At 39.7% G+C, this 25,530-nt stretch overlaps 2 protein-coding genes across 3 annotated transcripts; one reads left to right on the plus strand and one right to left on the minus strand.

Moving 5' to 3' along the window:
* Nucleotides 1-705: 705 nt before the first annotated feature.
* On the plus strand, nt 706-9,331 carry RB195_015129 (uncharacterized protein; the record flags this gene model as incomplete). Its single annotated transcript, XM_064205694.1, has 9 exons — nt 706-896; nt 1,356-1,485; nt 3,134-3,229; nt 3,297-3,392; nt 4,421-4,528; nt 4,593-4,659; nt 4,711-4,806; nt 7,705-7,832; nt 9,266-9,331. 9 exons carry the CDS (start codon nt 706-708, stop codon nt 9,329-9,331), a joined length of 978 nt encoding a protein of 325 aa, XP_064061575.1.
* Nucleotides 9,332-15,390: 6,059 nt separating this feature from the next.
* Nucleotides 15,391-22,358, minus strand: RB195_015130 (uncharacterized protein; the record flags this gene model as incomplete). Of its 2 annotated transcripts, XM_064205695.1 has the most annotated exons (8): nt 15,391-15,447; nt 15,512-15,560; nt 15,673-15,767; nt 16,426-16,486; nt 17,591-17,682; nt 18,191-18,316; nt 22,170-22,270; nt 22,325-22,358. In XM_064205695.1, 8 exons carry the CDS (start codon nt 22,356-22,358, stop codon nt 15,391-15,393), a joined length of 615 nt encoding a protein of 204 aa, XP_064061577.1. The 2 variants fall into 2 exon arrangements, with proteins under 2 accessions (XP_064061577.1, XP_064061576.1); XM_064205696.1 differs by lacking the exons at nt 16,426-16,486; nt 17,591-17,682.
* Nucleotides 22,359-25,530: the final 3,172 nt, after the last annotated feature.

Here is a 25,530-nt window from a genome sequence, read left to right on the forward strand (position 1 = left end):
TCTTCAATTCAGCAAAACACCGACACCAATTTTTGGTCAATCAATAGAAAGTTCAACTTCGACAGTGTACAAATCGCAATGCGCACACTTTTCAACTACCGAAAACTCCCACATAAAAAATCGAGTGCTACATTTTGTACTATATTTTCGTTAACGATTCAATTATACGTCAAAACAGTGTGCGCTACTTGATCGTGTCAGCGGCTTTGATATAACACGCCTTCAAAGTTGTTCACAAGGGAATTTCTGAAAAAAACCATACCACACTTTTGTGTAGAGAACTCGCTACAAAGTTTCAAATCAACTATTGCAAAGTTGTGATTAAATACCGCTGTTATTTGTGGGGAAATCACCACTTATCACTGAGAGAAAAAAAGCCGTGAAAAAAAGCGATCCTTCTTGTTGCTTCTCACATGTTTTCATAACTGAGGTCCCCCCTCCCGTATGCAAGTCTGATTGTAACTTGTATAGGAGGCGCTCCTCTGATCACAACGAAATGTTTGAGTACGTTGTGGACTCGTATGGTTGCTTGCATATATTTTCCAGGCTATGCTTAACCTAGGAAACCTTGGAAATCTTTCCTTGACCGCATTCTATTCGCTACGTATGCTCATTATGCTTCTCCTTAAAGTCACGCGTATTTTTTTGTTCCCTCTATGCTTGTAGCAAAATAGCGTGTGTGATTAAAACGATAACACATTTAGAATGTCGCTCAAACGACTTGTAGATGTGGGAACGGTATCTCAGTTGCTAAAAAGGAATGTGATCAACAAGGAAGGTGTCCGGATTTTTGACTGTACCTTGGATATGTCGGTGGTGCCGAAGAAACCCGATTGGAAGCAATATAAGAAAGAGCTCTACGGCAATTTTGAAAGGATTCTTGCTCAGCCATGCCCGTGGGTTTACTTTGTAAATATCTAAGGTTTTTTTTTTACCTGGGTTGAAGCTCTTAGGGAAACACTGAAACCTTTTTTTCATAGTATCAGCTATATTTATTGACTCATTGAGAATTTGCAATCGCTGGCTTATAGTCCTTATCGTCGTGAAAGTGGATCTCTTACGTACACGTACGTGAATAACCTCGAAAAGCATTTATGTAGAAAAATTTAAATGGTTTCATCCTCTGCCATCGCAAGATTCTCTTACTCAAACCTGGTTCATTTTGGAGGTTTGCTTTATTCTCGCATTTTGTTACACTTCTAGTAAAATGTGGAGTGATCGACAAAAATGTAACATTTGTGAAGATACGTTAAAAAAATTTTCAAAAAGACTGGAAGACATAGTTTTCGATTGGGAGAAATAGGTAGCAGCTTTGACTTCTAATGACAAAGTTAGAGTGATTCTTTCACGTTGAGGTCAAAACAACTCTACCTCTCTGGCCATATTCCGCAAGCTCCACATGTATGTATTGAAGCAGCAATGTATCCTTCTGAGTTTGAGCGTTTCGCTCTTTATCCTCCGGATCTGTTTCAAAATTACGTCAGGGTAGGTTTACCATGCACATTATTATGCTCATATGATCAAAACAAAAAAGGGAAAGTTGTGGCAGTTTTAGTTCAAGTCAGAAAAAAAGGGAGGAAAATATTCAGATTCTGTCCATTAAAGAACATAACGTGTAGCGCTTTACTTCATATTCAAATTACTTTGTTTACTTTTTAATTGAATTAATTTAATCACCCTTTCACTGTTCTCCAGTTTCACTGCAATACGCGCGTAATATTGTGTGAAGCAAAAATTCTTGGGATTTATCATCATTCAAAATATTTTATTCAGGCAAGGAATATTTTCTGAGGGGAAAGTTGCTCAACTTTTCTTTATTTTAACATTAAAATGCGGCGATTTCATGCAACGATTTCTGGCGCGGCTCCAATTTCGCCCGTTCTATTTGGCCTTGATCGTTGATAACACCATCATTCACATTAACTACTTCGAAACATGATGCAACAATATGCTATGAATGCTAACTTCGCCTTGTTTTGATAGCTCTGAACTATTAGAATGAGGAATAATTAGTTAAAGCTTTTCCATATTCCATAAATTTTTTTTCCACATACAACAAGTATTAGGAAGATGTTAAAAGTGATCTGACAGAGGACTTCCCGCTCCACAAGACAGTTGCGCTCTGATTTTCTGATTTCATTCACTTGCGTGATTTCAAATAATTAAAATAGAGTGTCAAATTAAAACTGATCTTTTTTCATTTAGTCGAGAAAGTAAAGCCGTTAAAGATGCTTGAGAAATCTGAACATAAAAAACGTAAAAACTGATAAAGGAAATGAAGAAACAAAAAAAAATGTTAGGTGTCGTACAACCAACTGAATTATAAACTAATTATAACTGATTTATATAATTATATGTGTACGATCGGATGGGAGAGTATAATATTAAGGATATTGCAGTTGTGACTTTTGTTTAAAAAGTGAAAATAGGAACAAACCCACCCCCACCCATGATTTGTCGACCAATTTGCGTGTGACCCCTTTTTAGGTCTGAGTTTTCGCTTTTAAAGCAGGAAGACTTACTGTGGGCGGTATTTTGAAGTATTGATCTTCCTCCATGAACAACATCAAGCTCATTTTCAGCGACCTTATCTCGATTAAATGCAAAAAAAACAAGCAGAGTTTTGAAGTGAATGCTCCATTTTGTCTATTTCACATTCCATTTCAATTTATGAGAACAAGTATCAACAGAGTTAAAATGTTGCAACACAGTACTCCTTGTGGAGCAAAAAGTTCTCTATGTAAAAGGTTACATACTATTTTGTCAAATATTTTCACTTTTAGGCTTAAAAAAATGGCCACGATACATATTATTATTCCTCATCCTAAAACTTTAACTTAACTTTGCTTTTGCTTACTTTTTGTGATATAAGATTTATCAATTTAAAGAGCAGGGATAAAACATTAAGGATGCTTTAAGTAAGCTACTGTCGTGCAATGGAAAAAATACACCACTTTATTATGCAAGCGATTTTCTGGAACCCGAAGAAGGTAACGTGTATTGATTTCTAGAAGAATTTACAGTGTAAACAGTAGAGGAAAATGTAAGTTGAGGTCAAAATAATTTGTACTGTTTATGTTGTTATCACAGTCTGAAAGCTGCTAGAGAGCTATGTATAAAGAATCTTTTGCAGATGATTGGTGTTGATCCTGAAGAACATTTGATCCTGTACGCACGAGGCCAATTCGGGGGAATGTTGCATGCCTCAAAAATCGCTTGGCTTTTCAAGGTACTCATCAAATCTTGCAGCAACCCATCAAATCCAACAATTGCTTTTTCTTATGTCGAAGTTTAAGACATATGGACATGAGAAGATTTCGCTGATTGATGGAGGATTTGACGAATGGAAGAAGAAAGGGTTCGAGATTAGCAAGGAAGACGTGAAGCTGAAGGTGAACAGTCAAAAACCTCATCATAATACCTAGAACATTAACACAGCACATTTATCTCAGAAGGTAGTGATAGAATATCGTAAATGTTACAAGTAATCGGTCGTTAAACTAAGAAGAACACCGTGTTGCCTTATCTTGTCTTTCCTTAGTTTAACTTTGTTGAGAATCCCTAATCAAAAACTACCATTAAATGAATTTAGACTGAAAATAATTAGTTTGTGTCTTTTTTCAAACTGAAGGAAGACTTTCAAAATCATCTGCACGGCACTTTTCCGTACAAACCAGATGTAAATTAAGACCTCAGAAATAAGAAATAAGAAAAATAAGAAAAAGGAATTACCATATTAAAGCGCAATTTGTCCATAATTTGGAGTATTTCCGATAGCACATCAACAACAAAGAATGTTCAGTCTTCTAGAAGACGAAAACTAAGACATCGTTCGAGACAGTTCTAGAAACATTTGTATGGGTCCCTTCAGCAGCATTTACTGACAAGAATTTGGTCGAGGCGTTTTGAAAACTAACGAGGACGAAAATTCGGAGTTTTGTTTGTTTTTTTTGAAAAGGATAAACTTTGCCTTATTTCCTGTGTAATTGGAAATACTATTGAGTAATTCTCTTACTATTCGTCATTTTCCGCATGCAACTGGAAGTGTTTCTCAAGTTGTTGTAAAAAAAGCAGTAATTTTCCGCAACAGAAAATTTCAACAACACAAAAGTCTCTCCTTTCATGGCCTAGTGTAGCAAGAGCAAAGGGTCTAAAAAGCAGAATTTCACTGCTGATATTGTTGTAGTGGTTGTTTTTTCAAAGGACTGTGATCTTGGCGAGACCTTCTGGGATTAGACATTGTTCAGTAGATAGTGTGGTTACATTCGTGAAGTGCAAATACATTACCAATACAATTATAACCTCCATAGAGATCCATAGAGAAATCCATAGAGAAAATGAGGGTAAGAATTGCACCCTCCTTGGATAAACCCAATTATATAGCTGTACAAGAGATTCTTTAATAATAACTTTCTTTTAGCCTGGAAAATGGACCGCTAACAACAACAACTTCAAGAAGTACAATATCACCTTTGAACAACTAGAGGAACCTCATGGGGACAAGAGATATATTGAGTGGACGGATGATGTGAGGTGGCAGAACGGAACATAGATAATCATCAGAAGACGTACTGCTGTTCAATCGTTTTCAGCTCAATCTATTAGATGCACGAGTTCGTGGTCAATACCAAGGAACCGTTCCCACAGGATGTCCTCCAAGTAAGTCATTTGAGTATTTTCGCAGAAGTGATGTGGTTGTTTGTATTTAAGCTGTGACCGGAACGCACATTCCTGGCTTCATAAATATGCCTGCCGCGGAGCTGGTCGAAGAAGGTGTAATGAAAACCAATGAGCAGATTCGAGACTGTGAGTTCCAGCTCGGTTAATTCAGTTAATTTGCTGTGGCATAATTACTTTCCAAACAAATCTGAACGTACAGTCGGATCTCGGAACTCTTGTAGTGCTCGCTTCGCTCAAGTTAAGCGATCAATAAAAATTTTGGGAAACGGGGCACTTTCTTTGGTTTTTTGCTACAGAATTGGAATTGTTTCCTCCACAATTTTTCGCTATCTTTATTAAAAAGTAAAATCCAACAATTTGTGTTGCAGTAAAATCGATTCTAAAGCAGATTCCAAAGCAGCAACTTTATCCTTTTTTATCAAAAAAAAACCTTTGACGAAAGCCTTTGTAATCTTTTGCTAAATGTGCCGGCAGTACATTTAAAAAAATATTCTAATTTAATTTTACACCTAATTTCCCCGCTACAAGTTGAAAACATTATTTTTTGTATTAGTTATCCTTGTCCTTCCCTCTATGATTCAAAACAGAGTTATGTGCTAACGTGAAATAACTCGAACGTCGTCGTCGTACTGATGAAGGTAAGGGTCCCGAGTACCATCACGTGAACCGCAAGCTACTATTTAAGCATCTGTCTGCACTTTCGTATGCAATTTCTGAAGGAAGGATGCGCGATGCACAGGAGAGTAGAAATCCGTAGGCGTAACTCAATATGAGATGCAACGCCTTCAGTTATCATGAACGGCTGAGGAACAGTTTATACATCTCATTTACTTTTTGCAAAATCTCCTGGAACGTTAGCACATTGCTGTTGGACTAATAACCCTATTGATTCCCTGACTCATTGGTTTTCATTAAGCTCTTATGTCATCGCACCAATCACGTACCGTAGAATCGCCCTCACTGCTTTCTAGCAGATTATTTCGACACCATCAGAGCTGTCTCACACCACATTGCTACATTCCTTCGCCGGCGTACTATTTCGACGTCGTAATACCAGCCTCATTCCGCTCCATAGCTTTCTGACGCTGACACACAAATTCGGGGCCAAGGGACCGTGTCACCCCCATTTACTGCTTTTCCTTATACCTTTCCGACGAAGTTGCACTGCTCTTCCTGCCTTTCTTGATTTTTTAAATACACACACGTGTTGGAGTGAGCCTGTTATCGCATAATATTAAAATAGCTTATCTGTGTCAATTATTAGGATAGCAGTCGAAATAGGCTTCACGTGCAACTCAAGAGTTTCCAGGACCAATAAATTTTGACTGAACCTTTTTTTGGACTTAGTGCACAAAAAAACTTATTTCACCAACTTCAAACCTGCTGTGCACGCATATAACATTTTTTCAACAATAACGTTTCAACTTTTGTTCTTCTGAAGAACCAGAAGAACAGATCTGCGAAAAAAGTGCTCATGGTTGTGCCGGAACTAGTCATGTTTGTTGAAAGATTTCTTTCTACCTCACTTCCACTTCTGAGCATTCCACCCTGCCCATTTTCCAGAGCCTCATAGCTGCTCTGAATAACTGTTAGCCGTAGACCTGATATGATCCGGCCTTGGAATGTCACTTTACGATAATGATTGTGACATTCACATCCATGTGAATAAACACAAATTAAAGAAGTAGAAATCTCTGAACAACATTTCATTGTTGTTGTGGAATCGAGTAAATGGGATTGAAGAATAAGTCGTGAGTGTTTTTTTTTTCAAAATGAGAAAGACACACTGAACTGAATAGTATTTCCAAAATGTTGCATAACTTTTGGAAAACAATCCCTCAATCTCTATGACAGCTCAATCGTGATCATTTATTTTGTTAGCCGTTTTAAAGAGTAACATTAAAGTGGAGAGTCATGTGGAAAAAACGTGACATTTTGACTCGATTTGTTTTTTTTTGTACCTAATGCAGACGATAAGGCCGCACCCAACAGTTGATCCGATCCCCGTGGGTAGAGAGAAAATTCATTTTTCCCTTTTTCCCGAAAACAAAAAAAGTTTTAAATTACACAAATCAATCAACGAAATTGCCACCGACGTTATTCTTCCCACAGTTAACACCAACGTCCACCTATCAATCAGTAGTTTTTCTATGTCTCTCACTTGCTTTTCCATGTATTTATTAGTTTTCTTTTGTGATTCTTCCAGTATTTTTCGTACTTTTCGGATTTCCACCTAATTTGATCCCCTCCATGAAGAGCACAAATTCCACAAGCAGCTTTTATAGCCCTATCATCTCGACTAATTGTTTGAAAAATTTAGGCAGTCGAATATGCTTTGATTTGTCAACGTGATGCTCCATATTAATGATCTGAAAAAAAAACGAAAATCAGCGAAATAAAGCATAGAACAAGACAGGACTTTCTTGTAGAGGGAGAATAGAATTATAAAAAAAAAATTATTTAGGAAGAATTTCTGTTTTCAGTCATTTTTCGCTTCAAGATATGCTCACGACTTACCTTTCAACTCGGTTAGATAGGAAATAATCATCATATAATTCTTTGTCTTTTCTTAGCCTTTATTATTGTATTTTGCTGGAGAAACTGCTTAAACTGAAAATTCAGGACGTTCCTAACAGAAATACAAACCGTTGTTGATTGTGACCGTTTCGATTCCGAGAAAAGATTAGGAAAAGTGCTTTGGAATTCTTCAAGCTTTTGGATTTCACTTGTACGCCACAGCAAAGCATGTATTTAAAAAAAACTCGGACTAGGCTAGATGTTCGCACATACATAAGTAACAATGGGACTAATTTGTTAAGTGACAACGTTAAAAAATATGGACTGGTTTCGATACCCCAGCCCGATCAAGGTGGTCTAGCCGTTTCGCCTCAGTGCCAAATGCCACAGGTGTCCTAGGCAACGAAAAACTTAGTGATTAGATCGGTTTGAAAAATTTTCACTCCTGTATAAAGCAAGAATAGAGAGTATAAATTGACAAATGAATTTGTTTAACAAAAGATTTAGGGCTCACACTACACGGCTTCAGACCGGAACGACCAACAGTAATTATGTGCAACGTGGGGATCCAAGCAACAATGCTGGCATATGCAATCGAGACTGTCTTTCCACATAATCCCATCCAAGTCTACAACGTGAGTACACTTTACAGACGAAATATTGCACCTTGCAGACAATTCGACTTTGAACTGAAATTGACCCTGAATTTGAGAGCAACATGAAAAAAAGACTACTTCAAGCACAAACAACCGTGTTTGATTTGGGTCTGAGGATATAGCAAAAATAGTGGCAATTTTTGCATCCAAATCTAGAATGTTGTAATGTTGCCATTAGTTCTTAGAGCGTAGCATTGCAGAGTGAATGTTGATAGGCACGGCTCAAATCAACGCTTTATTGGTCGTATGAAAAAGATATGTGTATGCCTGAAAACGCATAAACAATTGCGTCCAACAAGAATTCGTCATTAGTTAGCTAATTGTATTCAGTTCCCAGCGCAACGCAATGGACGCACTACCATTCATTGACATGATGCAAAAGGCGAGGAAGCGCTAAATAATTAAAAGTAAATTTTGGTATTTATTTCACGTTACGCTGTTTTGATGACTGAAAGTGATGAAATCTGCCATGAGTTTAAGAATGAACTTCATTGACTGACACATATATGTAATTAGAGGCGGGCGGGTGTTGCGCAGTTGATAGGAGGTTCAGCTGTAACTAATCGATTAAATGTCTGACTTGTCTCGGAGGATAGAAGACACTGACTTAACACATCGGCTCGCCCTTCCAAGTAACTCTCTAAGGCTACACACTCGTTCATAAACGTCAAAAGCGTATCGAATTGAGGCCGAACGCGCAGGCGCATCCCCGTAGAGATCCCCAAAGATCTCCATACACTGCGTCTTTCATCGTTTTTGGAGAAGAACCAAAGCAATTGGAGAAGAAATAGCAATTGCTGCTTGTTTTCCAGCTTAAAAATCGGGTTTTTTTGAGTAATAAAACGAACCTCACATCGGTCGACCGAATCGTGCGGATTGAGTAAAAATCACTTTTTCCCTTTTTTTTTTTTGAACCAAAGAGCTACTGCAGACCTCCTTTTTTCTATCCTCGTCGTCCTCAGCAAATCCCTCTCACACAAACACACACACACACACACACACACACACACACACACACACACACACACACACACACACACACACACACACACACACACACACACACACACACACACACACACACACACACACACACACACACACACACACACACACACACACACACACACACACACACACACACACACACACACACACACACACACACACACACACACACACACACACACACGGAGTAAGCGCTTTGTTATATGTCCTGATTGAGGTATGAGATCATAAATGATCAGATGAGAATCAAGATCAGTACCAGTATCTATCAGTATTATTGTGGTTTTAAGGTATGAGTGTTTGACCATATTAAGACAAAGTTGCAAGATTCAATCTTAATCCTTAAAAAAAACAACAGAGTATGATACTGTAAAGGTATAACTGCCATGATCTGCTGTTTTTAGGGATCTATGAGAGAAATGGAAGCACGCAACCCGAAAAGGATATCGGCATTTGCGGAAAATGTCTAGCTGGACAGCTCTCTGCTCCACTAGTCTGTTCTTGATGCAAATAAAGATTTTGTTCGAATGCTTTCCTGTTTGTTGCAAAGCTAGAAGCTTTTCCAACTGCAGTCACACTGAGCTTGTTCCTCGTTTTAGAACCCTCAAAATGATTAGATAATGACAATGATGAGACAATATGTCAACGATTTGAATCTTGAGCTTATCGAAATTGGGAAGGAACGCTATTTTCTAGGAGTCTTTTTGTGAGTTGAAGGCGATTTTTCAAGTAAAACTGAAACGCAAAGGTTATTTATTAAATACTTCTATAAGAAAAACCTCTGTTTGTGTAAAATATTGGATCTTTGATATATTATGTACGCGCATCCTTCATATGATCTGAGCTCGTTGAGAACTAATTGTGGCATTCGACCCTCAGTATACTTTCTTTATGTCTGGGGAAAACGGAATTGGTTTCGAAAATAAAAGGTGCTCGATTAGTATTGGAATTCGCAATAAGAAATACGGATTTACATGCGAATACAAATAACTTTGCAAAGGATAAGACATTATGACAGTTGAAGAATTTGCATATTGAACATCAGTGCCGAGAAGAATTTAATTGAACGAAGGTCCATCGTTACAAGAAACAAAAAAAAGAACAATAGAATTTTTCAATCTGTAGCAGTTCTTTCTCTTTGGTGCCCAGCCGATAACTGACAACGGTTCATTAGGGTGTAGTTGCCTTGCTATTAGCCGTTGTTGTTGTTCCCATAGTTGAGAACTGGGAAACACTTCTTCATCTTACTGCTATACAGTCCTAGTAAAGCCCAGTCCTTCCTCTGGTTCCTTTATTTCCACCCTTTCTCAAACTTTTTCCTTCTTGGCGTTTATTTCTATTCGTGGTGGCATTTCAGCAGACTGCACAAGTTGATTCTCACGCAACTGTAGGCACAAATTTCCACTTCTATCCATCATCCCTCATAATCGCTTCCACGTTCAAGAGGAATCTTCGGTGCCCTCGGTTCACGTGGCAAGGAAAGACTCCATTAATACCTGGAGAGCAGGCCAAGCAAAAGATGAGAACTCTCAAGCTTGAGCTCAAATGTTCTGACGAGAAACACTCCTCACGCCGGTTTTCGGAAAATCTAGGGCTAGTACAGAACATTACCTTCAAACGCAGTCCATTTCTTCTCAGCTTCAAGATACTGTTCTGCAAAAGAGACTGAGAATTTCCTACTCGACCAAAAATTGGAATGATAGGTCTGAAATCCAAAGAGTGCGGGAAGCAAAAACGCCAACGAATGTATCTGTTTATGTAGAGTACGTACCAGGACGAAGCTTTACAATGCAAATTCCCTCACAATGTGTATCTGGGACCCCGCAAAAAATATTCTTGCTTCTAGAACCAAAAAAGAAGTTTGATTTTGCATCTGGTCAAGAAGTAGAAATTAACAAACAATTCTCTACGTGCCGCTCTCACTGCTGGTGACATCAGCCGGAAGAAACACGTAAGAAAGAAGCTGCATTGTCAGCAACGGCACGATCCCGAAAACAAATGATCAAGAGCGATGGGACTTTAAAAAATCACGGGAGACAAGAACTCGAAGAAAATCATGCTTCAGCACATGGCACAAATTGAAAAAATGTTTTCTAGTCCTCAAAATTGTTAATGAAGTCATTGAGGTAGCTCTAACCATTCGGAGGGATCACTTCAACACCTTGGTGAACCGAGAAGAGCCATCAGCTAATGAGCTCGAGCACGTCTAGCGACCGATGTAATCGTTCATCTAATCACCGACCGAGTCGCAGGTTCTGGTCAATATCCAAAAGATGAGGGATGGAAACTCCACAAGACTTACCATTCCTCACCTTTTGAAGCTAGTCTCTATTGGGGTTTGTGAACTGGCGAAGATCATCCGCCCAATATCGTTCGACGAAAAGATGCTTGACTCGCGGAGATATTCTCATAATTCTACTCCGGAAGAGACTATTGATCACAGATCCATGAAAGTATCGCTTCTCTGGACTTCGAAGCTTACGACTCTCCTTAATGGAGCTGCATTCTCAATAAGCTTCGCGTAGATAGAGCACCAGGAAAGTTTGTTTGCTTTCTTCATGACATTATATGCTAGTACGCTTCATTCAAATTCACCATCGACGACATTAAGATTCAAACTATCTTATCCTCTGTTTTATATATGTAATTCGAACAATGACTACTAACTTCAACAATGACTTTCTGACTATTCATTGTTGTTGTTATTTCAAAATTGATTCTAACTACAAATACTTCACGAAGAAACGAGCTACCCAGCTGGCAATAATAATATAATAACATTTTAATAGTGATGTGAATTGGTATCATATATTATAGTGGTGTTCAATTTTTCGGTTCCATGTACATACTTAAATTACTTGGGATAAAATGTGGAGTTGACATACACACAATGTTCCCTTCCAATGCTGCAGCAGTGACTGGTGCAATACGCCAGTCTTGGTTGAGGTACAAAAATAGCCGGGCAGCGAAATCTGATAGAAACATAGCCTTGGAAACGATGTCATTCAATTCGAAATGCTGTGTCGAACTCGATTTTTGTAAACCAAGGAGCGTAGTATTGAAATAGTTGCATAAAATTTAATAGTAAGCTTCATACTCTTCCTTTTTACGGAATGTTATGAAAAGGTGTTATAATAGAGCGAGAAAATCTATTTAGCGAAAACAAAATTTACAAACTAATGTACATTATCTGTTTTAAGAGTTTTGGTTAGGTAATTTCGATTTGAACTCTGTTCTGGTGATTAACGAAGGTGCAAAGTAGAGATGAAGTGAAAGGAAAAAGATCAAAAGTGGAATTTTCTAACTTTGCGATACTCTAGTGTACGAGCGGAGTTCGTCTGTCTATATGCAATACAACTCTCGCATAATTTATGAATAATTGTGCTCAGCTTTTTTTTGTAGGCTGTTTTGACAACTTTTTTCCTTGCAACAAACCTTCGTTTAACAAAATAACAATTTTTTGCTGTTCTGACCAAATGTGAAAGTTTGAGTTTCTGAACACTTTTTCAACTATAACCTTAAGCTATGTTAGGTTCCAGTTATTGCTTTTTGGCGCATTTTTGGCCATTTTGCTCCTTTCTCAACAGTACGTCGGTTTGTGTATAGATCTCAAAGAGAAGAATCTAATGATATATGAACTGTCCTGAAGTTTTCTTTTTATGAGCAGCTATGAGCAAGCCGACGCTGCCGCACCTTCACTTACCGTCGGTTTTTCAATGTTCATGCATAGTATTGCATAGATTGGAATGTTGAGAACATAGAGAAGAGTGTACTATTTGTAAATTTGAAGGAGTTCTCTTTTTTTGGATTTCAAAAATGGGAACATGAATCATGTCTAAAATCATGACAGTCGGTGATATACAAGAGATCCTTTTCGATGACAAAAATCCGAATTTTGAAGGCCCGATTTTCGAATCACGTCTACAGCTCGAGAGTTCAACGTTGCCGAAAAGCATAGAGCACTCTACAATAACATAGGCAAGGAAAACCTATATTTAACTAATGTTTTAGTCAAAACTGCTATATACAACGTTGTGCTCCAGTCGGCATCGCTTCGCACTAATTTGTTGTATCTCTTAAGATTTCTAGAGACCACCACGTAATAAACTGGTTGACGGAAAGTGCATATCATGATCATGATATATATATATATATATATATATATATATATATATATATATATATATACGTAATAACGGGCTTATTCTGTCACGTGTGTCTGTGTGTGCGTTTGTGTGTGTGTCAGTCACGAAATTCAAAAAGGGGGGTGCAACGGGTCCACCGGCGTCGAGTTGGTGCCTCGACGCTAGAAAGCTATAAAATAGGGTATGACGGGTCCACCGGCACCAGAAATCTATAGAAGGGGTGCGACGGGTCCAACGGCGTCAGCTTGGTGCGCCGGCGCTAGATACCTATGGAAGCGGGTGCGACGGGTCCACCGGCGCCAGATACCTGTAGAAAAGGGTGCGACGGGTCCACCGGCGCCGGATTGGTGCGCTGGCGCCAGATACATACAGAAAGGGGTGCGACGGGTCCACCGGCGTCGGTAGACCCGGTCATTTTTGGGCAATAACTCAGAGTGCATGACGTAAAAGATAAATGGTTGCAGCCGTTTCATAGCCGTGACCACTGGGCGCTTTGCTCTTCACCTTCATGACTCCTCCGTGTGCATATTTCCTTCTTTGTTCGCCTCAAGTTTGTGGCATGCCGTTCTCAGAAAGTGGAAACACTCATGCAAACGGCTGCTTAAGTAGTAGCAAACAGTTTACAAGTTCTGACGTGGAAAGTTATCTTCATCAGTAGGATGATGGCTTTCACATCATTTTATGTCAAAACATCATTCTTTGATAACTATTAGGGGAAATCAAGAATAATACCCATACTTCGAGGTAGCTTCCAAATTGTATCTATATCTATTATTTTGCTATCTACATTAATGTGGCATCGAAGGAGTGTTTGTAGCTGATGGCCCAATATTCTCCAAATGTAGAATTGATGCGTTTAGAAGGAAAGCTCCGTAATCTTTCGCATTAATTTATAATATAAAGAAGAGAAGAAAACGTTGTTAGAAAATCACAATTCTAATTTCACAGAAAATGCCACTACTGTCAATTTTCGTTGATTAGTGAAGGGGAGTAAAGCGAACACCACAGAAAGTCTGAAGTCCGGCTTTAGCCGGACGTTCAGACTGGTATATAATAACGAGCTTAGTCCGTATGTGTGTGTGTGTGTGTGTGTGTGTGTGTGTGTGTGTGTGTGTGTGTGTGTGTGTGTGTGTGTGTGTGTGTGTGTGTGTGTGTGTGTCACGAAGTTCGAAAAAGGGGGTGCGACGGGTCCACTCGGCGTCAGATGGCCACAAAATTAGTTACGACGGGCCCACCGGCGTCGGATTGGCGTGGCGACTCCAGATAGCTATAGAAGGGGTTGCGACGATAGCTATAGAAGGGTTTGCAAGATGCCTATAGAAGGGGGTGAGACGGGTGCGTCGGCGCCAGATACCTATGGAAGGGGACGGGTCAACGGCGTCTTTGGACCCGGTCATTGGTGCGCAATAACTTAGTGTGCATGACGCAAAAGATAAATGGTTGCCGCCGTTTCATAGCCGTGATTACTGTGCGCTTTGCTCTTCACCTTTTTGACTCCTCTGCGTGCCTATCTCCTTCTTCGCTCGCCTCAAGTTTGTAGCATGCCGTTCTCAGAAAGTGGAAACACGCAAAAAAAGAGAAGAAAAAGGAAAGGAAAGCGTTGTTAAAAAAAACACAAATCTAGTTTTACAGAAAACACCACTACTATTAACTTTTATTGATCAGTGAAGGAGAGCGAAGCTAAAACCACCGAAAGTCTGAAGTCCGGCTTTAGCCTGACATTCAGACTGGTAAAACTATGAAAGCAATTATAAAAGTTGCTTTCGTTACCATTGTTATTTGTTTATCTTTCTCCCAAATTTCCACTTTAATACTTACACATTTCTTCGATTTCATGTGTGCACAAGTTAGATAAATACTTCTGGATCGACAGTTGTTATTTTGAATCCTATGGTGCTTAATAAACATATCGCTAATCAAATCAATTAATTCAGGTGAATAGTACTGTATTACATTCTGTTGCAATGGATGGTTTAGCTTTTTGCTTAGCTAGCGTTCTGCTCAGATGAATTTAACTCGCAGAAACCTCCAAAAGAATGAATCAAAAGTTCACATCAAGCGGAGTTTGCGCAAATGTGATCAAGTAAGCGTGAATTTTCCAACTTTGACGACGAGGTCAGAAAGCATCCTGTGTGCTTGATGGATGCCAATTTTTAGCCAGATAACTCGTTTATCTAGGGGAGAGTTCTCGCTTTTCCAGAAGCGTTCACGAATGTAGCCGCTGAAGAATTCATTTTGTCAGCAATGTCATTATCCTTCAATTGACAAAACATGACTCACAGTCGTGAGAAAGATTGTATTTTTCACAGTTTTTATTCATTACTAAATGTCTTGATGCCAGAACAAAGTGTGAATTGAGCATTGTAAATTTTATATGACGACAATTAACTCTTCTTCTTCTTTTTCCTGCCTTCTTTGCTTAGTGCGAGTACAGTTCTACTCTGAAACACAAACCCACTAACAGTCTTTTGAAATCAATTTTTCATCTATTCCAATAAAGCGTACAACTATGGCATTCATGTCGTAACCTTTCTTGATAAACCGCGAGTGGAACCTGCAACAAAAGCTCACGAAATTTGCAACGAATACATTCTTCACAATCGTTTCGGTTTTGTCATCCAGGAGTAGTATTAAATCAAACATTTAGGAATAACAAACTTTCCCACTTGGTCATAAATTTATTGCTAAGATCGTTCCTAGGAAATGAGTGCCGAACAATCCACTTCCGAGCATCGGCGTCTCTTTGGTATTCATGAAGAACCTAAATTAGAAATTGTGAGCCAGAGGAAGAATCGTTATTTGTGCTCACAGAAATTCCTAATCACTCTAGTTATGACAGTAGCCGTCATCGCCCACCCAGAATGTGGACCAGTTGAACGTGTCGAATAGCACATTTGTAAAAAAAAACAGTGGTAAACTAAAGGTTTGTTTACAAAACAACGTTTCTACACTCTGTAGTTTAACCTTGCATTTATTAGTGATGTTTTCAGGCTCCGGGCACCCTCAAACAGATTTGTATCAAATTATACGCTACCTATGATGAGCGACGCCAAAAATGTGGACACGAGGTTATAAGTGCTCAAATCGTTGAAAAGTCTTTAACAGGTACCAAATGGGCGCAAAAATTAAGTATACAGTCTTTCTGCTTTTCTTTCTGGATGCGAATAAATAAGATTGGCAATGGTGAGACGTATCCAGTTAGAAATCCAGTTTGAACAGCCTTGATTTTATTCTCAAGAATGCATAAACATCATCATCAGGATCTCCTCACTAGAGAGATCACAGACGATTAGTGGAAAGGATGGGCAATGCATCCTCGGTAACGGATGAAAGGCTAACTACAGACTAAAAGCGATCGAATGCCATCTAACGCAGGTGCATTCAGGAGCATTTCATGCATCCGCTGTGCCAAGACTTACCTGAACACCCATGTATGCGCTCGACGAGACGACTCTAGCCACTGCAACAGTGCATATGACACTGGAGAATGGTTTTTAGTTGCGACAATAAAAGTGATGGTAAAGTAGGTGTTCTTGCCTACACGAGTACGGTACAAGCATAAATTCTTTCTAACAACATTATAAACCGAATTGGACGTTATGGATGAGAGTCCCACATTAATACCATCACCAACACCAGCTTTGAGTATCTTCATCGCATGCACTCTAAAATTATGGTGAAGACAAAGCTGATGCCTAACATTTGGATCTAGAAAAGTTTTTCAGAGAGGGTCATACCTTCAAAAAGTTCGTTGTTGGAGATTTTTACACCAAAATTGTGAAAGAATTCCAGAAAAAAGTCCAAAGAGATTCACATCGGAATCCAAGACCGACAATGGAATGTGCAGGAAAAAAAGTTTTTCAGTTCGTTGTGGCTCCAGCTCATTTACGACTTCTACTTTGATCTCTTCGACAGCCATGCCTTCATGCCTTCTCACCATCTGAAGGAAGATGGACATGCCATTCCAGGGGTTCTCTCTTTCGAAGTACGACATGCTATCATGAGAGCAAGAAATGACAGAACCAACGCTAGACATCTGGGGTACCCACCGCCAGTTCTCATCAACATTCTGGCGAGGCTCTTTACACGTTACCTTTTGGAATGCAAGGTTTCTGAACAGCGGACCGCCAGCAAGACCGTGTCCTTGTAAAAGATGGGAGATCCACATGACATCGGCAAGTATCGGCTAAACTGCTTACTGCATGCTATTTACAAGCTCTTCACAGAAATAGTCCTATAGAGCGGTGCAACAATGAATGAAGGAGAGCCATGCCAGTAGCCAAGGTTTCTAAAATTGTTTAGCACCATCGACCACATATACACTATTTCAAGAATCATAGAAGTATTGGGAAAGAACAATATGCCATCTTTTCCACTTTCATCGACATGAAAAGAGCCTTCGATTCAGTTGAGACTGAAGCGCTCATGGAGAAATTGGACAACTAAGATGTCCCTGCAGCATTCACAAAAATAATTCTTGAGTTACGTAATAACTACTTGACCAAAATTTTCCCATTCTACAATAATGTCACATCGACGTGAAGAGAGGGTTTCGTCAGGGTGATACAATCCAACAATTCACACCTATTTGACATCATAGTTCTTTCTGCTCTGACGTACGCTTCGGAATCCAGGCGTTCCGCTAGCAGAATAAAAATGCTTCTTTGAACGCTCAACTGAAAGAATGGTGCTAGTAATATCTCGTTTTACCGAAGCAAAAGAGAGGATTCGAAGTTCACTTCTATGTTAACGGTAGAAGATCAAAGACGCTGTTGCACGTGCGAGGGAAAGTAAAGTTACATTTGTCGCGCATGTAATGCGTTTCTACGACAATCGCTGAACCAGAAATGCGACTGATTTTCACGCGATATCAAAAGCACTGTAGAGAGACATTGTCCTTCAACAGACTTTCAAAAAAAAAGCAAACACTTTTTAAACTATTTCGTCCCTCGTTTGCACTTGCACACACATGTATAACTTCGCACCGTTTGCATGCTAGACACTTGTGACACCATGAGCAAGGAGAGTAGAAGAACAAAAAAGTTTCATGAAAAATGAGTTGTTGTCTGAAGATCAAAACATTGCGGTCTACAAAAGCGTTACAAATCTCAGAGATGCTGACTTATTTCTAAAAAAATAATAAAGAAATTTTCTAATGGAATAAAGTGAAGTTGAAGCGGATACTTCGCTTGGGCTTATTTTGAAGAAGTCGGCCACAACTGCTACTTGTATTATGTACCATGTGACGGCTTGAATCGGTTGCATAAGTTCAGTAACAGGTTCATAACATTCCTCTATATCGAGAGCCGCCTAAAAAAGTTTTCATCTACAATTCAAGTTGATTGTGTAAATTAAGTTGGGATACGAAAGAAGAAAATATGGAATGATTGGCAACAAACGTCCGTTTCGTAACATTGAAATAACATTGAAATCCTGGTAGTCATCGAGTAAACTCCAACAAGGCGCCTTTTGAAATTTCTGCGACATGCCTTGTAGGAAGCACGCATCAGGATAACCCCATAATCAGTATCGTTAAATAAACCATTTACTGCGGCGACGATGACAAAAGGGAAATTGGGGACTGCGTGTTAGCCGAGAGGAACGGGTACAATAACCTTGGTGAAGGAACCTTCATTTTACTAATGCGGTGTCGCAGAGGAAGCAAACTCTGCATCATAAGTGTCTATGTGCCTAATGAGGCCACATGAGGCAAAAGTAAGGACACTTTCTATAATGAGTTCAATGGGTTGATTTGACTTAATCGGAGAGCTGATATAATTATCTGACGCGACTGCACGCATCTTCGTTGATTTGTGTCGTCCTTGAACACAGCTCTACCAAATCTGGATCTTGTGCAAAAGCTGGCACACAAAGAAATCATTCTTATTCCATTCTTCTATTCCATACTCTGTGGAACCTTACGTCTCGCCTAAACTACCTATCCATAAGTAGTCGCAAACAGCAGGTGATCATTGTCGGAATCATCGCAAATGCGGAGATGGGACTTGAGCAACATTCCGATGTGCTAGAAAAATGGTATTATCCAGCGAAGCGAACGTCGGATAACGATCACCGTCTGGTCGATTTATGTGAGCAGAGTGGCCTCATCATCGTTTCCATAATTGAGACAGATCATCGACGCTATCAGCTCACGTGGCACCCTTTTAACCCCTAAGGAGCAGCGCAAGCGGACGGATGAGAACCCTCAATCTTTACCTTGACTTCGTTCTGACAAGAAACACTCCTCAGACTCATATCCGAAAATCTAGAGCTGTTCGGGACCTCGAATTCGACTCTGACTACCGTCCATTTCTTCTCAATTTCCATTTCCGGTTCAACAGAGAAACCAAGGAGTTCCTCTTCAACCGGAAATCGACATGGCAGCTCTAAAGATGAAGAATGCAGAACGAAATTCCGCCAACGTGTGTCTATACATGTTGGAGTACGAACCAGGAAGAATCCCAGCAATGCGAATCTCTTCATAAAATGCATTCAAGAACATTCCGGTTCAAATTCCGAGGAAGAAATTTCCCTTTGCAATTGCGGATACAAGATCCACGTACAATTCTGTATGCCCCGACAACAGCACTGGCGATTTTAGCCAAGAAAAGGGTGTGAGAAGGAAGTTGCTTTGCCGTCTGCAAGAAGATCGCGAAGACGAGTAGAAGAGCAAAGGAGTTTGAAAAGGCATGGAAGGACAAGAATTGGAGGAAATCCTTTCTAGGAGACTTCAGCGTCAAGGTGAAAAGATGTTTTCTAATTTTCAGCTGCCAATGGAGCGACTGATATCCTACGTTTAACCAACCGTAGACCTTAGTCTGTGAGGTACCAGCAACCGAATCGGGGGTTCTCGTCTGCATCCAGAAAACAAAAAATGGAAAATCTTGTGCAGGCAACGGAATGAGTGCAAAAATGCTAAAACATCTTTCTCCATCTGGAATTCGTGAGGTGACAAGGATCATCAGCTCAATATGGATAGAAGTAAGGATACCCGACTTGTAGAGACACATAATTCCATTCCACAAGAAGTCATACGTCGCGGAACTAGAAACAGTAGCTATCAAGGGATTTCTTAGCTGCATGTACAAGGTTTTGGAGCGAATTATCCTGGACCGACTTATTAAAAATCACGAAGAAACAACGCGCGACGAGGAAGCTGGCTTTGGTTTTGGCCGACCTAAGAGTGACCAGGTTTTCATCGCTAGGAGTGCGATCAAAACCTGGCAGCGGTATTCGAAACAAACTTTGAAGACTTTGAACCCGCTTTCCACTCTCCACTTTCCACTCTGCGCCAATGGAACACCAGGAAAGTTCGTTCGTTTGCTTGCTGACATGAATCAGCTAACAAATGCTGCAGTTCGAACACCACCTGGATGAACAACATCATTTGAGGTGATAACTGGAGTAAGACTGGACAGTAAGCCAGGGACAGTGGCAAGGCCCTTTCATGTTCAACTTCACCTTCGATAACATCATGCGAAGAACCGTTAATCAGTTTACTAACATCGTCTCAGCACCGAGCAACAGCACGGGTGCCCCTTGACCGACCTCGAGTATATTGACTATGTTGCTACATTCGCCAAAACCAGCGCGAAATTTCAGCACGTTGTCAAGCTTGCACCGAAGCTAATTGCTGCCTATGGACTACGTCTACGTGCTGATAAATGCAACACACACACTCGACTTCATACGAGGATTAGGGTGGACTGACGGAACTCATCGATGAGTTCTGTTACCTGGGCTGTGTGCTGAAGAACAATGTCAACTATCGAGAAGGATATTCAGCAAAGATCCGCCTAGGCCACTTCTGCATTTAACTCCTAAACGAAATGCCTGTGGTCGACCCTATCACCAACGAAGTCAAGCTGCGATTCTACCTATTACCCATTCTACCAATTCGCCCATCATGATGTTGCGTTGGAAGCTACGATGATGGAGCTTGCTTGCACGAAGGGAAACTATTGGACGGCTCCTTGGCTACTTTTGGCCTAACGTATGCCAGCCACAATGAAAATCTTTACGCGGATGACATGATTCCACGATGTGGTATACAGGTAGACGACACGTGAAAGATATCAACATCTTGCACCGCCATCGAAAGCAGCTACAGAGAATCGTCTTCGCTTCTTTCGTCATAATATATTACGAGGTCAGCAGATCGACTTATTGAACGAGTTATTTATTTATTTATTTATTTATTTATTCACGTACATAAATGGTGCACCAGAAAAGAAAAAGGAGACGCAGTTGTCTATGTCAAAACACTCAAGTAAGAATTGGCAAACTCATTGTCAGTGAAGCCTTCCGCGGTATTTTTCGTGGCGGATACGCGTCGGACATCTCAGTTCTAAGGGTTCTGTCAGGTTCAAACTGGAAGAAGCCACTCGGCCAAAACCGAAAGTTCCGGATTGAAGTGGTGAAAGAGGACCTGAGGACACTCGGCGTGACTAGGCGGTTCAGGGGAGACGTAAGGTTTCGAAGGATATGGAATAGCGACGAATGTACTGATTCTTTGCAAGATCTCGCAGAAGATCGACAAGGTTGGGCAGAACTATGCTTAAGGACGGCACACCCCGGCGAAGATGCGGGTAATCGCCTGAGAGAATACATCAAAACGCCGATTAAGTGAAGCAAGTCACTCTGAAATAATTTTTGAAAACAAAAACATTGTTCTTCGTTAATTTCGAAAAGCAAAGGAATCAGGTATGAGTTGGAAATTGGTGGTTATTCACAGCTTGCTTTCAGCTTTGAATGCATAATGTAAAATTTGAGACAAGCGTATTACTCACAACTTTTTATCACTTTCCTACTTAACACAATATCTACAGTGATGGAGTCCCCAATTAATAAATAGGTGTAGAGGTTTGAGTTTACGACCACGAGCATTCTCCAAGGAGAAAGCAGGAAAGGAGGGAAAAAAACGAAGTAGAAAACTCCGGCTTGTACTCAAATAGGCAGCAGAAACTGTCCTATCTACAAAGTCGCAGAACTTTTGCGGATTATCACCCTCATGGCCTTCACATTTATTCACTCATGGAGAGATCCCAGTAACGCCATCTTTGTTATACACTGCTGTTAAGGTTCAGAAACTTTTTTGCCAAGAATTTTGTACACTAGTCAAAGAGGGCCGAGTGAATCTACTCAAAATGTTTGTGTAACTCACATTTTCTGCTGACACCATAAAGTACATGATGAGATAAAGGCTGAGAAGACCTATAATTACTGACAAACTAACACCTCCATAGGCTAGAATAGCAGAAACATCTGTAATCGTATCAATATTCATAAAGACGAAGCTTTCAGGAAATGAAGACGTACAACTATCTGAATAAGCCATAGTAGTTGCAACCATACCCTGTGGTGCATGCAAGTAATAGAAACTTATCCAGTAGACGAAACACATCCGAAAAGCAAAAAGTGAGTAAACAGTGGTTAACGACTCTTTTTATTTCCCGTCATTCCACATATGAATCGGCAGTGTAGAGAAAAAAAGAATTAGATTAACTGATTTTTGTGGAAAATGTCTGAAAGTTCATATAATTTTTGGAACACTTGTTTTAGGTCTGTTTGTGGTGGTGGTGGTGTTGTTGTTGTTGTGGTTTATGCACATGCAGTAAAAAATATCTTACGCTACACCACAAATCCAAAATATATCTCACGTTTGATGCTAGCGTGCTCCAGTGTCTGACTTTTTATAGTTTGGATTTTATAATTCTCCTGCACATCTCCTCTCATGCACAACGATTCCAAGGATAGATTTTATTTGCTTAGGATCGTCAGTGGTTATACGTCTCTCGTACTGCAATCATTTAAGGAGTCATTTGACAGTAAACTGATTCCGCGCAGAGTTGGGACAACTTTAGTTCCAAATAAGAAAACACAAAAGTCTTCCCTTCTAGTGGATCTTTTATGGAAGTTCCTAAATATTTCCTGCCGCAACATGACCGTAGAACGATATGTTTGACATGGTTGAAATATTACTAACAAATATCAAATTATTCAAAAAAAAACCAAACTAAGAGTAATATAACTCTAAGATAATCCATATCTAAAATTAACTGAAGCCCTTGACGTCATTGATTTCAACTGGTCTGTTCCATAACTAAAATTTATGTGCTAACCTCAACTCACTTTTGGGCCTTAATGGTTGTTAATGCAAAATGATGTGAATGTTGTGATTTATTTAACTAAGATGCTGCACGAAACGCTAAATGGTTTCGAGAACTTTTAGACTAATTCATTCGGTAGTTTTCTTGTTAAAAATTCAAATTCGGTGCCCCTACAAAGATATTACGCACATAACCTCACTTTATATATTAATATAGAAAATTGAGAGGGTGAAAAGAAGTTGGTGAGGGGTGCGGCCCCGACTACACTGCCGTTTCTTTTAAAATGCCTTGTAGCTAATCGAGTTTTTCATCACTCCGCGGTGTCTGAGTTGGTACCAGACGTGATAAGAGTACAAAAACTTGATTCACTATTGACTTTAGTATTGACTTGATGTGCCGGGTTTATGTCACTGTGGAGGTTGCTCACGCGTTCATATATCTCTAAGACTTCTGAATCGAAGTCGAGCGCGCCTCAAGGGGATTGGCCAACGCCGTGGAGTTTGTAAAAGTACAGCACATAACACATATCAGTACGAAGAAAATTACAGCACATAATACATATCAGTAGGAAGAAAATTAATGTCTGTGTAATCCCGCATATAAACCGGCATAAAATTCGGAACAGCATCAAATTCGTACCAAATGTTTCAGATAAGCTTCTTAGGACAGTGTAACTGACGTGGAGTACACGCCTCGTTCCTCTATGAGTTTTAATAAGTACTTTAATCACATCGCCACTTAAAATTCATTTCTTGCAAGCGAGACGAGATGAGTTAAAACAATCTTTAGGTACCTACAATAGGAATTATTTTGTAGTTAAAACCGAATGCGTACAAATCGAAGTAATGAACTTCGTCACATTGGTATGTGGAGCAAGACGAAGGAGAAATAGTGTTGAACACCTCTACGAAATTGACTCGTCATTTTTTTGCAGCATGGCTGCAATACTAAGATTTTGATACAGCTTATTTCATAGTACTCGCAATTTTGACCACACTCCAGAACTTGGTTGTTTTAGAAAGTAGAAAGAAGCCAAGCCAAGCAAACCAAAGTGAGGATGTATCCAGATACGCCTAACCACATTGATGGAAAATGAAATAATTATTATGTTTGCCTAGATGGAAAATGTAAGAATTTTGGAAGACTAACGATATAACAACATTAACTGTTCACTGTAAACCAATAAGAGCATCAGACGGTCTGGCCTTGAGACCATTTGGGAAAGCATCGACTTTGGTACAAAAGTATGGCGCACTGAGCTCATCTAACAGCTTCTGTTGTAAAATAAATCTACTATGCTCTGGGGTTTCGAGCTGGTTTTTCCTTTAAAACTTCACTAGATCTGCTAGATCATCGGACTAAAATTCAAAAGCTGTGAGAGCACTCGTCGTATGAAGTGAAGGGATTTGTCTTTAGCCAATTTGCAGTATTCTTCTATTGTGAACAGAGACTCTTTCCTGCTGCTAATTACTCATTCTACCATGGGGTGTTTCAAAGTGAGCACCAGCGTATGCTAACAATATGTTCTTCAGAACTTCAAAACAAATCTGGATGTTCACTTTTACTCTTTGAAAAACGAAACAACCCGTTGTTTCATCTTCGGCCGTTAATTCTCCTCTGTGTTGAAATCAGAAGCAGTACTGACGGCTCAGAAATATTCGTGGACCGCAGTGTAAAATCGTGGTTTTATCAGAGGGATTTGCATCATGAACCTCCTTCTATTCCGTTTTTAAACCACATCAACACCTCTCTAGTTTCTTCACGTTCCAGTCTTGGAGTGTCGACCTTCGTTTTAGGTGCAAAACAGCGATACTCTTTATTCAAATACACACTTCGTCAAGGCAAGAGGAACTGCACAGCGATCAGAATTTTAATGCGAATTCTCAGAATCCCCTATTTTCAAAGTTTTTGGTATTCGACCTGATATATGAGAATGGTCGTCTCGCATTTGCTCTACCAAATTAGAATGATGAAAGGAGCATTGGTGGATGTTACTGCTTAATTCGCAATGTTTCTTTTTGCTCGAAAAAAGGAGCAAATTCTTCTCCACCCCAGGGCAATTTGTCGATTAGTGTGTGGAGCGTTTTGTGACCGAAAATTCTTATCTTTCATGCGGAAAGACGAACGACAGACCGTTTTTCAAACATTGGGAATTCTCCATGCCTACGTATCACTACATAACTGTGGCTACAGCAGTATAATCGAGGCAGAAAGTAAGTTCTGGCGATTTCAGTTCAGATGAAGGAAGCCAGCCTGTATACCATCATCTACGATTCCCTCTCTAACTTTTCCTGCAAATTCCCTTACCGCGGTAAATTTGTTCTATGCTGCCTTTAAGTAGCACCTATTTCAGGTATCTTAAAATAAAGAGTGAATAAATAAATAATTAAATAAATGAAAGAATAAATAGAATAA

This window comes from Necator americanus, chromosome V (assembly GCF_031761385.1).
Source record: "Necator americanus strain Aroian chromosome V, whole genome shotgun sequence".
Lineage (NCBI taxonomy): Eukaryota > Metazoa > Nematoda > Chromadorea > Rhabditida > Ancylostomatidae > Necator > Necator americanus.